At 37.6% G+C, this 17897-nt stretch overlaps 1 protein-coding gene across 1 annotated transcript in view; it reads left to right on the top strand.

Moving 5' to 3' along the window:
• Positions 1-17897, top strand: part of TSPAN4 (tetraspanin 4) — a gene marked incomplete in the record, with an annotated part of 150403 nt that overhangs the window by 72096 nt on the left and 60410 nt on the right. Inside the window, 1 exon segment of the mRNA XM_072421689.1 lies at positions 9332-9523. Within this exon segment, the coding sequence (XP_072277790.1) occupies positions 9332-9523 (192 nt within the window).

Below are 17897 nucleotides of genomic sequence, written 5' to 3'. Positions count from 1 at the left end.
GCGGGGATACAGGTAAGTAAAAAAATATGCATTCGGACCATAAGACGCACCCTGATTTTCCCCCCACTTTAGGGGGAAAAAAAGTGCGTCTTATGGTCCGAAAAATACGGTATATATATATATATATATATATATATATCGTTCATTATATTTATTGTATAGAACGTAAAGTCGCTACCATATACCCCTGAGGTGGCGAAAACACGTTGGGTTTCAAATACTTAAATGGTTCACCAAAAAATGTCAACACCTTTTATGTATAATATGTCAAATACCATCCCATGAAAATTGAATGGGTTGGTGGACTTTGCATTATCCTTGTTAATTGCGTATATGTTATTTTATAAATACATATTACCGGTACATTTTTCTTGAAACATTGGCCTGTAAACCCCGTCTTTTTTCTTTCGTATAAGAACATTTATCCTTGTTCATTATAGGGGAGGCCACCTTCTACACTCATATCATAAAAAGGCAGATAAGGAGGATAAACTTATTCCCTTCCATTGTTTAGAAAAATTAGACAGTAGAGAATATATAAACCGAATCAAGCGGCTTTGAACCCATTTTAAACTTACCTGTCTCCTTTCCATGGTGGGTTCTGCCATCTTCTTCTTTTTTTTCTTCCTTGTTTCGATCTTTGTCCAGGCTGGGATAATGTTCCTTCTGTCCAGGCAGCTGCAAGGGAAGCAGGGATGCGCATGTGCAGCTCACCAATTTTGACAGATGAAGTAAACAATCAGGTAGGAATGTTTTATTGCCTCTTTCTGCAATAAAGCTCTACCTGATCACAAATGTTTGAAGTTTTTCTTAATATATTTGTCACTACATTTTCCAAATTGTTATTTTCTTAAAGCTACTGTGAATAGTGCTATAATATACATTGTGTTAGTTGGCCTCTATGCAGTAATGGAAATAAAATAAAATCAAAATAAAATATGATGACTAAACTTTGCAAGATTAAAATAAGGTAATTTGCCTAGCACAGTATCTGACAATCACAGTAGTGTTCAAATTGATAAAAGCAACTTCACTAGGAGACTTTTTAATTAGAAAGCAGGTTAAATCTACAAAACCTTAATGAACTTGCTCTTCTCATGGGAGTGACTTTCTTGTTTACCACTTACCTATTAAGAGTTTATCTGATAAATTCAACATCATGATAGTGTTTTGTTTCCATCGCTGTTTTCTATATATTCTAAATCCCTTGGTTGAAACCATGACTGTCCTTAACAAACAGCATCTCTATAAATGAACTCCAGGTTTTTCAGGTTCTGCTGGGGGCACTATGGCTTGCACGGAGGTGGTGTGACCCTGGTAAGGGCCAAGTTGCAGAGTCTAAGCAGTAACCAGATTTTCTCCAGAGCCTCTGATGGTGAGGATGTTGCGCCGCTGGTCGTTGTCACGTTGCTGTCCTTGGGCACACCAAGGTGAACCAGTACGGTACAAAATCACAAGACAGGCGGATAGTCAAGGAAAGCCGGGGGGTCGAGGCAGGCAGCAAACAAGAGAGGTATGGGCACACACCAGGGGTCAATAGCCAGTGATCCAGCAGACAGTCATTAGTGACACAGGGGCCACTGCAGGCATAGGGAACACAGGAGACACTGGACGACAAAAGGTACAGGTGACTCAGGGATATCCACAGACAGGAACACTGGACCAGCACAGGGAAGTTGGCTGGGAACCAACAGACTGGATAACGGAGGCTTAACACAGAAGCTGGACAGAGGAAAAACTGACTTAGGCTACAGGTGTACAGGAACTAGCTCACAGAGGGGGCTTGGCACTAGTGTAGACTTGTTGCACGAACACTTAGTGCAGTGCGTGAGCAAGCTAAATAGCCAGGGCTGGTGCAGAGGCTATTTTCTGATTGGCCAGCGGATTGAACGGAATTGATAAAGCTTGGAAACAGAGGCACACCCAGCGTTAAAACTTCCCGCATGCGCAGGAGAGAGGCGTCTGTGCTTAACAGGGGAAGGGGTAGGTGTGACAGTAGGGTGCATCAAAAGTAAACTTGCTGATGGAGAGGCCAGAATATGTAGAGTTAGACTCATCATCATGTTGCTTTTTATTGTCCAATCAGCAAGCTGGGGGTGTGTTCTAGACCAAGCTGTTCTATTGCTGCTGCGGAGGTCAACGATCTGGCTTGGTTGTCTGCGTTTGGTAGAGGTGCCTAACGTAAAAGACAGATACTACAGAACTACACATTTTCTCAGTGACTTAACAGTGTACATGTGTTACTTCACAGGTTTCAGACATTTCTTATCAAGTTATTTTTAATTATGACCTAACAATTTTGTTATGTTCACATTATTCATGTGTAATAGTAGTTGAGTGCATATAACTATCCATATGGTTAAACTTGATAGACTTATGTCTTTTTTTTTAACCTATAAAACTATATTGCACACATCTCCCATGTCTCATCTCACTCTGGTCAGTTGAAGCTTCATGCTTCTGCCTTGATTCTGCCTAGGTTATTGCATTCAATCTTTTTGTTCTGGTTTGAGCAGCCTTCATCATTGCTGAGGGCTGAATCCTTTCATCTATATCAGTCACACCTCAAAGTGCAGAGCTTGCAATCTAATAGCCCTTGATGTAACATAGCATAAATATGAATCATTGTCAGTGGTGCAACACCTCATTTCCCTGTCCTTTTTTGCTGCTTTTGGAGGTGCTTCTGTATTCATACTGTACAGCAGACTGTGGAAAAAGTGTTCCTCATAAAAATAAATATTATCCTCGAAGCATCCCAAGCACCACAGGCAGCAGAAAGTTTAATCATGCTAAGGGACGACTTCTACTGTGAAGGAGTGAGGCGGTAAGGAGAGAGTGTCAAACGGTGAGGTGGGGGAGAGGGAATGCGGGGGGGAGGCAATGGAGAAGGATAAAAAAGCACAGATTGAAGCAGCTAAAATACATGAAGAAGGAGATACAGAAAACAGATATGAGGGAGCCAGAAGAAGGAAAATGGGACGGCAAGGTGTAGAAAACAGATTGGAATCAGTTCTCTTAGCTTCCTCTTGGGATTTTACTGGGAACACAGATATTTATACAGATGTTTACTAGTATAAATTTGGCATTTGATAATTGAGGAGGTTTTAATTATTGCTTACCAAGAAGGACAGCAAATTCATGAGAATTTTACCACTATTTAGGCTATTGTACAGAGGATATATTTTTTTGTTTCAAAGTTTTTACTGAAATTTTCAAAGAAAATTAACAATATCATTAAACAAATTTGCATAGAATAACAGGAACAGAAAAAAAAATAAAGATAGAATTAAATTAAAAAAAAGAGGGGGGGGGGCGAATAGGGTGTTCAAAACAAAAGAAGAAGAGCGCCAACCAGTAACCAGACATCAGTAGAATAAACATATGAGGTCTAACCTAGTTCAACACCTCAGGTTACAAAGTCCAAATACAGCAGGCGATAAAGTAGTTTTCCAATATAGACCATAAAAAATATAATACAAGTACAAAAGTACAATAACATATCAAGTTTAGAGTGAGATCATAAAGGTTTGGGGGTAGGGGTACCTTTTAATCATTCACCCCCTTTGTAAAACATTTAAAATTTAAATTGAAGAAGAAGAGGGGGATAAGGAGTTTAACAGTAACACAAGGGAGGGGATGAGGGGCCAGGGGTCCCTGCTTATAATCTAACCACTGGTCCCATGTGTTCTAGAGTTCTAGAACTTGTTACGTGTGTTTTTAAGAGTGCAGGATAATTTGTCATTGACCCTTATCCACTTGTTTGTTTTTGGTGAACTTAAGGGGAATAATGGAAGCTTTCTAGTAACGAGCAATGGTAATCCGAGCAGCCAACAGAATATATTTAATTAGTCTAGTTACCTGTTTCAAGGCTATATCCTCTACTTGGGAAAAAAGAGCACACTCTAATTTCCTTGGGGTGTTGACCTGGGTGACAGAGTGTATTATGTTGAAAATGTGGATCCAAAATCTCTGAACCTTAGGACATCCCCACCAAGCATGGAGTACAGTGCCAGTCTGACCACATTGTCGAAAACAAAGAGGAGAGACAGCGGACAGCGAGGTTGGCTTTATGGATCCTAACCGGGACCAGGTACCATCTCATGAAAACCTTATAATTGGCCTTTATTATCGAAGTGTTCATATTTTAGAAATAGACACTGATAGATCCTGCCATTCTTGTGCGCTCCACTCAGGAGACAGGATATATTTATTGCTTAATATGGTATTAATGGTATCCCATTAATCATAAAAGTTTACTTTGAAGGCTAGAAAGCGGTGTCATAGCCATGCTGCAAAAGCTGTGGGATAGGAAAAGAGATAGAAAGGGTAACCCATAGCAACTTAATAGCAGTGTTTTAATATTGTGATTACTCAATAAAAGTACAGGAATAAAGTGTATGTACAGAAACTGTTTTTATTGTTTTGATAAGAGTATGGAGGGGTTAAAACTCCTGTTAGGTTATCTTTTTGCCATCTTTGTATTGTTGGGGAAATTTTAATTTATTTTCAGTCCCAGAGTCATACCAGAAAGTTAGAGAACAATCTCCTAATATGAAGGAAATTCTACTCTTAAACAAGTCATTGTAAGAAGTGATCTGATTGTTTTTATATTACCCATTGTTCTGTGGACAAGTCTAAAATGTTCTGTCCCTTAGACAATAACCCATTATGACATTGACTCCTTGTTGCCCTAGGGTAGGGCAACCATAAACACCAAATAATTTGTGATCATAACATTATTTACAATTAGGAAACCCCACAACTTCCATAACAGGGATACATTTGTCGATAGCAATGGCATTAAGAACTTATCAGAAAAGTTTTTGTTGGTACCTAAATAATTCTTTAAATCCTATGATAACTAAATTAGACTGAATAGAAAAACTGACAGCACAACAAAAGACCAAAAGCTTTCTACTAATTAAAACTGAGAAAAGAAGTGTTTGAAACTGATGCATTTCTGAATGTAAAAGCAAATGTGTTACCCAGGTTCAGCACCAAGGACAGCAATACATGCTGTGTATTCCCTGCATGTGCTTACATTAGGATTGTTTATTTCTCTCTCGCTGTTTTTCGGCACATGACCTGTATGTTTATTAAATTGAGAATGTTCTCATTTAATTTAATAAATAAAATCTACTATTCATTAATCTTTTTTTGTCTCAACCTGATGTGTTTACTCCTGCATAACACTGAGGAGGAAATGTACAGAAGCCTTTATTAGATGTTTCCCTGTCAAGGATTTCTTTTTGATGCATTGCACCAAATTGTGTTCATGTTGTCACAACAACATGTGCCCAGCTTGTTTTTATTTGATGTATATGGATCAGGTTGTTTTGTACTTGACCTCACTGACATTGTGACATTAAAGAACATATTGACATGTTTCGGGCGTCATATTGGCCTTTAAATCTGTTCCTGTAAAACTACCAGTAATTTTATATGTCTTAAGAAGCTAAGTGTAATTTTTCCTTTCTTAAGCACACTAACTACTTCTGATTTTATTTCTAGAACCAATTAATAATTAGATGACATACATTCTATACATTTTTATCTTTATGCTTCATGTAAAAGCCCTGCTTGTCTTATAGACAATTATTAGGATGAATAGTAAGAGAATGATACAGATATGGTTTATGGCAACTGTATACACATATTTGCAACAAATATACAAAGTTACTGGTGATTGTTTTAAAAATGTAAATACATGTTGGTGCTAAATTCACTTTAAAATCAATCTATCTTGACCACACATATAAAATAAAAGTCGCAAAGAACTTCAAGCACATATCTGAAGATATTTTCTGCAGCGTCCCAGGATTCCAGAAACCTATCACTTTCTCTTAACCTTCTTATTTGTCCAGCAGTGTGATTGGTGGCCTCTGACCGATATGGAGGCATAGAAGATAAGCTGGAGGCCACCACAATCCTAAGGTTAGTATTTGCATATAAAAGCATACAAGGTCTTCAACCTACCAAAATTATGTGGAAAAAACTGCAGTTATGTGAAGATGTCTGTAATTCCTATTTAGCATGCAAGGGACCATGACAGCTTTATTGTAAATACTCAGAACAAGAGGGTCATTCTGTATGCCAGTGTTTCTATCTATGTGCTCCTGAAGCACTTCAAGTGTTCGAATAGAGCAAGGGTGTTTTTTTCTTTGCTTTTTTATCTTTCATTTCTTACCATCATATCTTGGATTTAAAAATAATCCCTTTCAAGAAAATCCTGCTGGGAGAGAAATCCTGGCATTAGATGCAAACCGTAAAGTCTTCTCTCTGGTGAAAAGAAAAAGAATTAACAACTATTCTACAGGCTGCAATTAGCTGCATTTTCTGCCCAGAGTCATGTCTGTATGATAATGTCATTTGAAATGGGAAAAGACACACAAAACAAATGTTCTTTCATTTGTACACAGAGGAACATAAAAAGATTACAGACATTTATTTTACCATATACATTCCTAACAAAAAGGCATAAAGCAATAATTTATTACTTAAGACATAAGCAAAGAGATTACATTTCACATGGAATCCAGGCAAACCTAATTGGGAGAAACTTAGTAGTCAGTGTTTTTTTAGACTACTTTGTATGTTCAGTATCTCAGTTGATTAAAGACCTCTTTAAACTTTATTCTCCTTTGTATAAAATGTTCTACATGCTACATGAAATTTCAAATCAGGCTGGCTTTAGGTGTGTCTGCAATATCTACAATTAAAGCATAACTAGGATCATTGACAAAAACCTCTCATACAATTTTAGGATGTTAAAGACTGGAAGCCACGTTGCCCAGATAAATAGGGAGAACCAAGAACGTTTTGTTAACCAAGAAAATGATTCTTGGGGTTTGCAAAAATTATCATGAATACTCAAGTACAGCTTTAAACTAATTGTTACTGTGCACAATGCAGCTAGTAACTACCACACCCCAGACATTTTTTAGATAGATAGAATAATGGATGGATACTTCACAACCCTGGACTGCAGGGTTATTTGCTAGCATAGATCAGGAATAGATTATTCCTGATCTATGCTAGCAAATAACCCTTTTACATCTGCGTAAATACACTCGTATACCCGGGGCTTAATTCATATTTACTCACAGAGAATCAGACATTTCCTCAAACATTCCCTTGTGGAAACCTTCTAGGTCCATGTGTTTCAGTGGCAGAAATTGATTCCCACCAGGAAATGTTTGAGGCAATGTCAGATTCCCTGTTTTATAAATAGAGCCCCTGGACTGCATTTTACACCTATTTGTGTTAGACATCAGAAAACCAATCTAGATTAGCTGCAATTGCTAAGGTTTCTTCTGTGTGTTATTCTCTGAAGCAAATACATTTACAGATACCTTGGGACTAAAGAGAGTAAAGATGTTTTGTAAAGTAACATAGATCTTGGTAGAATTTCTTACCTATTTTTTTCCAAAATCAAAAACTATTCTAACAAGCTGTCTGGCTTAACCTCAGGAGGTTTGGAAGTTATTTAACTCCAAAATCAGGTTTATTATAACAGACAACAGATTCTATCATGTTGTTATTTGTTTACTAAAAATATCCCAAATGAGAGAACCATGTGTGAAAAAATAAGCTAATGATCTAATAGTTTGCAGAATCACCTTAAGCAGTAATAACTTCAAGTAATCATTTTCTGTATGGCTTTATTAGTCTCTCACATCCTTGTAGAGAAATTTTTGCTCACTCTTCCTTACAATATTTATTGAGTCAATAAAGGTTTGCAGGCATTCATGTATTCGCAACTCTCTTAAAGTCTTACCATGCCATTTCCATCTGATTGAGGTCTGCATTTTAAATAGGCCTTTGCAACACCTTGATTCCTTTTTTTTTTTAGCTAAGTTTCAGATGGACTCATATTTGACAATAGAAACTGTGGGTTTACATAAGCTGCGTACACACGTGCAATTTTTGTCGTTGGAAAGGATCTTTCACGATCCTTTCCAACGACAAAGGACTACACGATGCATGAACGGTGCTGTACATACAGCACCGTTCTGCTCTATGGAGAGGGGAGGGGGAGAGCGACGGAGCAGCACCCTGCTGCGCGCTCTCCCCCTTCCCTTGCATTAGGATCCCCTGTCGTTCATCGTTTGTGGATCCGCCAGGACGGATCCACGGACGATGAACGACGCTGACTGTACACATGCCAGATTCTCGCCCGATATCTGGCCGATGCCGATTATCGGGCGATAAAAATCTGACGCGTGTACGCAGCTATAGGAGTTCATGGCTGACTCAATAGGCTTGATTTATTAATGCTCACCAAGACTGGAGAAGATACACTTTCACGGTGTACCTGGGTGATCCAGTAAACCTGGAATGAATTTCTTAAAAGTATTTTGTTAGCAAATGTTTTTATTCCTGGACCAGATCCATTGCAAGTTTGCTGAATCACACAGTTTAATTGATGAAAGTGTATCCTCTCCAGCTATGGAGGGCTTTAATAAATCAGACCCAATGACTTCAATGTGCTCATATCATGTGGTGCAAAAAAAGTCCAAATCATTACTCCTCCACCACTGTGCTTGACACTTGCTATGAGGTAATTGTACTGACATGCTGTGTTTGTTTTTTATCAAATGTGATGTTAAGCATTTTGGCCAAAAGTCTCCATTTTGTCTAGTCTGTGCAAAGGACATTGTTCCTTGTGGTTTGTTTAAATGTAACACTGAAAATCTTCTCTATGCTGAGGCTTTCTTCTGACCATCCTTCCAAACAAGCCATACTTGTTTATTCTTTGTCTAATTGTACTATTATGAATATTAACATTTAGCATGCTGAGGCCTGTAGAGATGTAACTCTTGGATTGATTGAAATTTCCCTGTGCCTTGGTGTGAATTTGCAGACCAGACTCCTGGTAGTCTTGTTTTGCACTTGAGAAATCTTTTTAACTGTCGCTATACAATGATGGAATTCAAGATGTTTGAAAATAGCCTAATAACCCTTCCAAGATTGATGCGCAGCAACAATTGCTTCTCTAAAGACGTTGCTGATGTCTTTCCCCCTTGGCATTGTGTGAACACATACCTGAACACATTTGCTGAAAAACAATTAATCAAGTAAATTTATTTGTCAACACCTGGCTGCTACTGTTCATCTGAGGTCGTTACTGAATTTTTGGACCTGAAAAGGACCAGATGTTTTTTTTAATAGGTCCTGATATGAAAAACCTAAAAACTGAAAGATGATGCACATTTTCTAATGACTGTAGATATAAAATGCATAAATATTTTTGCATAACTCAGTTTTATTTCCTACTTAAAAGGACACAGAATGTTCCTGACTATTCTTCTTTATATTTTTGTCTTGGCAGCTGGGAGGATGTGGGATCCTTGGAGTGGGTATCTGGCTGGCCGTCACACAGGGGAACTTTGCCACGCTCTCCTCTTCGTTTCCTTCGCTGTCCGCTGCCAACCTGTTGATAGCTACAGGAACTATCGTGATGATTGTGGGCTTTCTGGGCTGTATTGGTGCTATTAAGGAGAATAAATACCTTCTTCTGAGTGTAAGTACAAATTGTGGGAGTTTTGTATTGAACAATGTTCTATCTTTTAGAGCCTGAAATAAATAAATTAGAAGAAACAGGGATAAAAATATAGATCTGTTAGTCACTAGTTAGGTTGCATTTGGAACTTCACTGGGTATGGTAATCCACCTAACATATCAGCCTAAAACTAAATTACCTAATGTTTCATTCATAACCATCCAACAACCTGTTTGATGAAAATGTGAAAGACAAAAATAAAAGTGGGAAAGTGTTGATTGAATAAGTCTCAGGGGATATGGATAAAAAAATCCAGGAATGGGTTGTCTTAAGAGGCAAATAAAGATATTTATTTCCATGTGCTTTAAGCATACATTAGCATTAGGCATCAGCGTAGTTTTGTCTTGCTTCTGCTATACAATTGCAAATAATGGAAGTCTATGTCAGCAAATCCAGCAGTTCGTAGGCTATTTGCAAAGCAATTCATTTTTTTGTGCTAGTTGTTAGATATGGAACCACTAACTTCAGTATATGTTTTCTAATGCAGCTGCTAGTCATCCTGTCATAATAGTACCTAACAAATTGGTACAGCTACAAAGTACTTCATTATTAAGAAAACAAGTGTAACACTTTCTATCAGCTTTAGATCTCTTTTACAGAGTTGCTGGTGTTAATTGGCCGTAACACTCATTATGCTCTTTTTGAAGCAGATAATGATTTGACAACTGAGCACTGGCTTTTGCTATGTGACATTCAGTCTTTCAGAAAAATGATCAGCTCAAGCCTAATATGTATTTATCATGCATGCTTTTTCCGGGCAGTGACTTTGCAAATTCTAAAACCAGGAACAGCAATTTATCTGCCATTTTTAGAGGGGGATCAGTAATGGCAACTTCTCTATTGCTTTTGGTGCACACTTTTTTGGGGAAAGTTAAAAGAGACTTGTCACTTACTTTTCCTGTTATCCCCTGTACACCTGCTAATATATCTTAGCAATCTTACATAATGGTTTTACATGTAGAAGCAAAAACAGTAGGGGTTTGCTTATAAAGCAGTAAATCTGACATTCATTTAAACATTCCCTGGTGAAGAATCTGTTACTGCCATTTAAACACATACACCTGTAAGATACGTCATGAGAGAATGTTTCTGTGATTGTCAAATTCACTGCTTTATAAGTATACCCCTTAGGTCAGGTTCAGACCTGCCTGGGGATGGAGAGATCAAATGTGGTTTCCCATGGCTGACACCTGGCCAGGTGCTTGAAAGCTTCCCAACCGAACCCCAGCAGAAGCAGTGTCTGCACATTTGTCAGCTGACTGCAGCTGACTCTTGTTCATTCGCTTTTGAGTTGCTGCTGGGAAAAACTACCTGTAGCATCTCCCAATAGGCAAGATTTTCCTGGCATGTGGAGGTGGTAAATGCACCATAACCTCATGGCCAGTGTGAAAATAGCCTAAGTGTAGAAATCAGTGGATTGTTTTTCTCCAGGTAAAGATAGAACTCTTTGGGAAATAACTCAAACTATACAACATGTATACTTTGACCATAATAATTATTTTGATCCTTGTTTTTACATTTTTTACAAAGAAAGTACTCATACCATAGATCACACATTATTAAAAATCAGAAAAGTCAATCTGTAGCGACGTGTAACTGTTAAATTCAATGCCACAGCAAATGTTAAGTCATCTTTAGTATCAATGTCTTACTTAGAAAACATGCCAAAGTTTATTAGTCAGCAATTAAAAAAATTGTGTTAGGCTAATGAAGCTGCTCTGCCAAAAATGAATCACACAAAGATTCTTGTTTGTATTAAATTTAGCTCTATAAAAGTCAGTAAAAAAAAAAAAAAAAAAAAGCCATTGTCCCGAATAACCCAAAACTTTCAGATTTAGTTTTGCCAGTGTTAAAAGAAGTAAGGTTAACAGTGATCTAACAGAAGATGCAAGCTGTGTGACATTCAATCCTTATAGCACTAACACCAACCTAGCTGAGCAACTGCAGCATGAAATATTACAGAAGAGAAGTCGGGAGCAAAGGGAAGAGTGGGAAATAAAAACACACTTTACAGTTCACCCAGGAGGGATAGAGAGGGAACTAAAAATTCATTTTACTATCTCAATACACATCGCAGAGGTACCAAGCTGCAGACGTGTGTTTATTTAGTGATACATTCAGGAAGAGGATATGTATTTTTTTCATTGTCTGTGACACTTCTTTCAATCAAACTTTCCTAATAAATTTCACAGTCAATCCACTAGGGTTGCAGCAGCATGAGATGTTTATGATATGATAACTGTCTCTGAAATATCAGAGTTTCATTGCACAATAATTCAAGTTAGAATTCCCCTAATTTCTTTTTTGGTGGATGGAGATTGTGGATTTCAGTCTCACCAGTCATTGCCATTTTCCTGATATACATTATCTTCCGCAGTTTGTGTGTGGCCATGGCGCTAGTTGCAGTGTTTTGCAGGAATTTTCTCAACTGCACATTTGCGTGTGGCCACAAAGCCAGTTGTTAAGTGTGACAGTTAGTTGAAGAGCAAAGGAGATGTGCAGGTGAATTCTTGGGAGAATAAGGGGGCTTTTAGTACTGGCAATAGGCAAATGTTTATAGTATGGCAGTTGTAAAACAGTGACACTGGTACTCCAGACCTACTAAACACTTGTTGTAGTAATCCCTAGAAAACACCAGAACTTTTTTTTTTTATAATTGTAAGTTTTATTGATTTGATTCAAACAAAACATAGAAAAAACAAAAAACAAACATAGAGAGGTGAACCGCATGATACAAGAAATAGGTTTAACAATAACCAGAAATAGTGACATGTACATCATATAAGTATTACACAAAAAATACAGATTTCCAGCAAAAAAAATAGAGAATAGAACAGTGTGGTTCTTTTGGTTATGTAATATTAATAAACAGAAATGGTTTCTCAATAATCATGAGATAAGAGCAACAAAAAATATTAAACAGGTTCATCTGTAAATCGGAAAAGGAACAAAGATAGAAAGAAAAGGAGAGAGGGAAATAAGGATGGGAACAAGGGAGGATGTAGGACAGAAGGCAAATGTATGGCATTTTAGTTAGGAGAGATTTCTGGTGGTAGTCCAGAAGTAGTTACAGAAGGGGACACATTACCAGGACCTGAATGAGAATTAGTGGATATGTGTTGAAACATATTGGAGGCAGCAGATCGGAGTCTCAAGGAGTCCAAATTTCCATGAATTTTTCGAATCTATCATATATTCTTGCCGTAAGGTGCTCCATGAGCTGAACTTCCGTTATCCTAGCATATTAATCAAGGATACCTGGGGAGAACTGGATTTCCAATGTCTGGATATAAGGCACCCAGCTGCAGGTAAAATTTGACATGCTAATTTTCTATTCAGTTTAAAGAGGTTAGACATAGGTAAGCCTAATAGATAAGTGACTACATCAAGTGGTAAAGAAGTTTCTAATATCTCAGTGAGAAGGACGTTAACTCTTGTCCAAAAAGATATAAGTGGATATGACCTAAAAATGTGAAATATAGTGCCAATCTCGGCTCCACACCTTCAACAGATATTGCTTGCAGTTGAGAAAATAGCGTAAAGTATACTTAGGGTAAGATACCATTGCATAATTATTTTATATGCATTTTCCATATATAGTGCAAAACAAGCTTTTACAAGCACTATCCCGTATAAGTTTCCAAATTTCTAATGGTAATTATCTACCCAAAGTGCGCTCCCATTTTAGCATATACTGTATCAGTGTTTGACAAAGTGACATGCTGGTTCAGTGTTTAAAATTAAATAAATCTCTGTCATACGGCTAAATGTTCAATTCTTAGTGATAGAGTGTGCGTATGTTGTATTTGGAGATAACCATAAAAGCAGGTATGAAGTTTAAACATTTCACGCAACTCCTGAAATGACAAAAGATGTCTGGTGCAGGGATGCACAATATGATTAAATTAAAAGAGAGAGTTGGATGTCCAGGGTTGGACCATCTGACGGGATAGACTATCAGGGAGGTGTGGTGTAAGAAAAGAGTTAAGCAATGAAGCAGAGGTCTTCAAGGCTTATTTATCTTTACAATAAAGCCATATATAAGCCCTCTGGGCCATCCTGATGTGAGTTCTAAGGAAGGAATTGGGATGTATAGGAGCCATCCACAATTTTTCAATTTCCATCCATCTGTTAAAAGAGTGCAGGGTGGACTAAGTAAGTAAGTGCGTTGCTAGATAATACTTAAAACAAATCAGGAACTCCTAGGCCTCCTCTGTCTCGGAGGGAGCATTATACTGATTAAAAGCGGTGTCGCTTATAACCCTAAATAAAATTAGGGGGCGCAGTCTTCCAAGCAAGGAACATGGAATCAGAACTGGTAATGTTGCAAAATGATATAAGAATTTAGGAAGGATGGACACTGTAATTAAATCTAGGCGGCCAAAAAAAGACAATGGTAAAGGTAAGCTCCTTCAATAATGGAGAATAATTAGCAGCATGTAAAGAGCCATAAGATGAGGTAAGTAAAAGTCTCAAATACTTAACATTATCAGAATGCCAGCAATATAAGTATTGTGTTTGAAGTTGCTGTTGTAGGGAAGGTGGTAGATTTAGGAAGAGGGCCTCTGTTTTAAATGAATTGTTTTTGTACCCAGAGAGGGAGCCATACTCACTCAGTACTCTATGAAGATTGGGGAGAGTAATAGGAGGATTAGTGATGGTCAGTAAGACATAATTTGCATATAAAGCAATAGTGAATGACTTAGTCTTATTAGGACCCCCTTGATATCAGGGTCTTGATAAATCATTCAAGCCAGTGGTTCGATACAGTGCAAATAAAAGGGGGATAGAGGACAACCTTACCTAGTACCATTTTGAATTGCGATTTTAGGAGAGTTTGCATGAGTTAAGCTTGCTTCACCATTGAGCGCTGTGATAGCCTGGAAAAAAGGGCCCTCAATACCTATCCACCTCAAGTTTGCATTAGGAAGGGCCGGCTGAGCCGACCGAAAGCCTTTTCAGCATCCAGACTCAATAACACAGCTCTTTTATCAAGTTTATTCAGGGCATCAATAATGTCAGTTGTGCACCTAGTGTTTTTACCAGCTTGGGCTTTTTGATATGATTTCAGGGAGAAATGTACCTAGACTAGTAGCCAGAATTTTAGTAAATATTTTTAAATCTGAATTCAAAATAGCAATAGGTTGATAGCTAGCAGGGCATTGGGGATCTTTACCAGGTTTCAGAAACACATATATGGGAATTCTGCATAGTTTGAGGGTTCTGGGCCCTCTCCAGAAAATTGTTAAACAGTGAGGTTAAATGCGGTAACAAGGTAGTGGCATGAGTTTTATAATAAAGATACGGAAGACCACCCAGCCCAGGTGCTTTACTCAAGGGAAGAGCTTTAATTGGGGCAGCTATTTCCTTTGAAGAGATAAGCTCATTAAGCTTCTCGACTGTGAGTCTTCCAAAACCAGTAGAGAACAGCGCGCCAGATAATCAGAAATGCGTGACCTGAGCATAGACCAATCTCCACTTTGTGAGTCATGTACCGTACTGCAAAGAGTGGAATAATATTTCCCAAAACTCTTAGCTATAATTTCCTGGTCATATTGGAGGGTACCACTAGAAACTTTTAGAGCCATTGGAGGTAATTTAGCAGTTTTATCACGAATTTGGCGTGCCAAAAGTGAATCAACCTTGTTACCCTTATTATAATACCTAGGGTTAGTTCCTTAAGTTGGTGTCTCGTATCTGTTACTTTTCCAAGTATTGTAATAGTAGGATTAGCGTGACCATTAAAGTGACCTTTCAAGTTGTTCTAGGGATGTTTCAAGCTGTTTATGTAAACCCAGTGCATCTTTTTTTAAGTTTACCAGATTCCACTATGCAGTGATCTTCAAAACTGCTTTGTGGGCTTCCCAGAATGTGGAAGTGTGTGCCACCGACTTCGCATTTTCCAAAAAATAGGCATCCAAAGAAGCCTGAAAGGCCATTTTAGTCGGAGGATATTTGAGCAAAAAATCATTACGCTTCCAGTGACATTTTCTCACTGAGGTCGTACCTAGTTTCACCACTAATACTACAGGGGCATGATCTGACCACGTAATGTAACATTTATCTAAAAAGGTGGTAGCCCCCTGTGTGGAAACATCTACAAAAAAACAGTCTAATCTGGAGTGTGTACGATGAGGGTTAGAAAAAAGGTCTATTGTTTGTCTGTGGGATGTTGAATATGCCATGCATCTAGTAAAACGTAACGACGAAGGAGACATCTAAAACTAGATGAAGGATGAGAGATAGTATGGGGTCTCTTAGTGTCAGCCATGGAGAGAGAGTCCCTTTGAGGAGTACAAGGTAAATTAAAAACACCACCCGGTGTGTGGGGAAAAAGGGGAATGGAAAGTACCTGTTCTTAATAGATAAATATATATATGAGCCTACCCCAGAGGTAAGTGTAAGTAGAAAATAAAGACTAAGAAAATACGGGGTTTGTAGGCAAATTGTGAGAATTGTATTGTGTGGTAAGTTAGATTAACAATCATATACCACACATTCAATACATATGCATATCATAATATTATACAAAATCCAAGAGCCCCATCCCCTATGCAGGGGTGTAAAGGGGATCTGTTGCGACTAGTCTACTAGACACATGAAATCCCTGATTAATAAAAACTTTACAATTGTATGCTTGAATATTGTGACCCAACACATTTCGCCTTTAATGGCTTCCTCTGGGGACTTGTGGACCGTAGGGTGTAAAGTTTTGTAGCTTATGAAATATATGACAGCACCACCACCAGGCGCTTTCTCTTATAATTCATCTCCATTCATGGAAGCATCTGACCAGATATGACTATACTTCCTATTTATTAAATTGATCCTTGTACTTATATATTTCATTAGTAATACCTTAACTAATTTAAGATAAAAAATACACTTTCATAAATTAAAAGGGTCAACAATAACGTAGTTACATGATTCCCATACATAGAAACAAGTACTTAGCGGTTGTTTGTTATTTAGAGAGTCCCACCTATTGATAAACTTAGGGAGAAGAGATGCTGTAGTGTGTTTGATCACCTACGCGTTTTGCCCACAAAGGGCTTCATCAGGGGATTTTTTTATAAACACCAACTCTTGGCACTATAAAAGACAATACAGCATTAAATCCAATGATAGTAGAAAATACGTGCTTCAACACTGATTGATAAACAATACATAATAGTCATATGAATAATAAGTACACTTTTTCATACATTATTTATTATAAGGGTACAAAAGGATAATTGATATAGATATCATCATAAGGATAAAAGAAGCAAAGGTTTCCCAGTGAAAATGATAATACATTAATAGTATTCTTGGAATCTAAAATGAATGGCACAAAAGAGGAAAGGATTATAAATGATAACAAATTTAAATGGTAGTTACATTCAGGACACAACCTTCAGCATTAGCAGAAATAGTGGTAAAAATAAAAAAGGAGCTGCCTCGGGTCATCTGTCAAGGAAATTATAATTCTCAAAAAAACTGTAAAAATGACCAGTAAAGGGTATGAAAACAAGACAAAAGGGAGGAAAACAGGATTAACACTTAAAAGTTAAGTATGCATTAACAAGAGCTAAGAAGAGTATAAGTTGATGATACTCAAAAGGTCAAGAGGGACAAAATATACCTAAACAATAATATTAAACCCAACAAAAGTTAAAAGGTAGGGATAATACTGAAAATAAACGTGGGAGTAATGCAAAAATGAATGAAAAAAATATACATCTTATCGCAAGCTTACTAATGGTGCAGATTGAAGGCAATTCTTAGTCATTGCTGCTAAAAAATCGCAGCTCAACTACATGATCCATGCGAGTATTCTACATTAAGACAGAGTAGAATTCATGATTCACACTAAATTATTGAGTAAAGCATTAATGGGTATCTGAGATATTAAAGGGATAAGCAGAATCCACTTAAGAAATAAACTTACAGATATGGTAAGAAAGAGACCAGTCAAAAGCAGATGTTAGTGGTAATGTATTTGTGCTGGTCTCCTCTAGATCCCCAAAAACAATTGAAAATGAAGGTCCGATCTGTTTAAGAACCCCTTTAACTAAGAGACTAATCTCAAACTTATATTTAGAACTTGTTAGTATATCTAACCCAAATGTGCATAAATATGTCTCCCAATGGGAGAGAGATTTGGGAGGGTCTAAACCCACCGAGGAATGGTTTCGCACTTGGTCTAGGATGAGGTGGTGTTCCAGGAATGTGACCACATTAAAATCGTCTTATAAGGTCATGACGCCATGGTATATGGTTCCCTCTCGCCTCAAGCATTGCACAAACCAAAGTTCTAGTATGTGTTTTAGAGGCTGTACAGAAGAGGGCACAG

The sequence above is a fragment of the Pyxicephalus adspersus genome, chromosome 9 (assembly GCF_032062135.1).
Source record: "Pyxicephalus adspersus chromosome 9, UCB_Pads_2.0, whole genome shotgun sequence".
Lineage (NCBI taxonomy): Eukaryota > Metazoa > Chordata > Amphibia > Anura > Pyxicephalidae > Pyxicephalus > Pyxicephalus adspersus.
The sequence above is the reverse complement of the archived record's forward strand: the minus strand, read 5'-3'. Positions and strand labels throughout refer to the sequence as shown.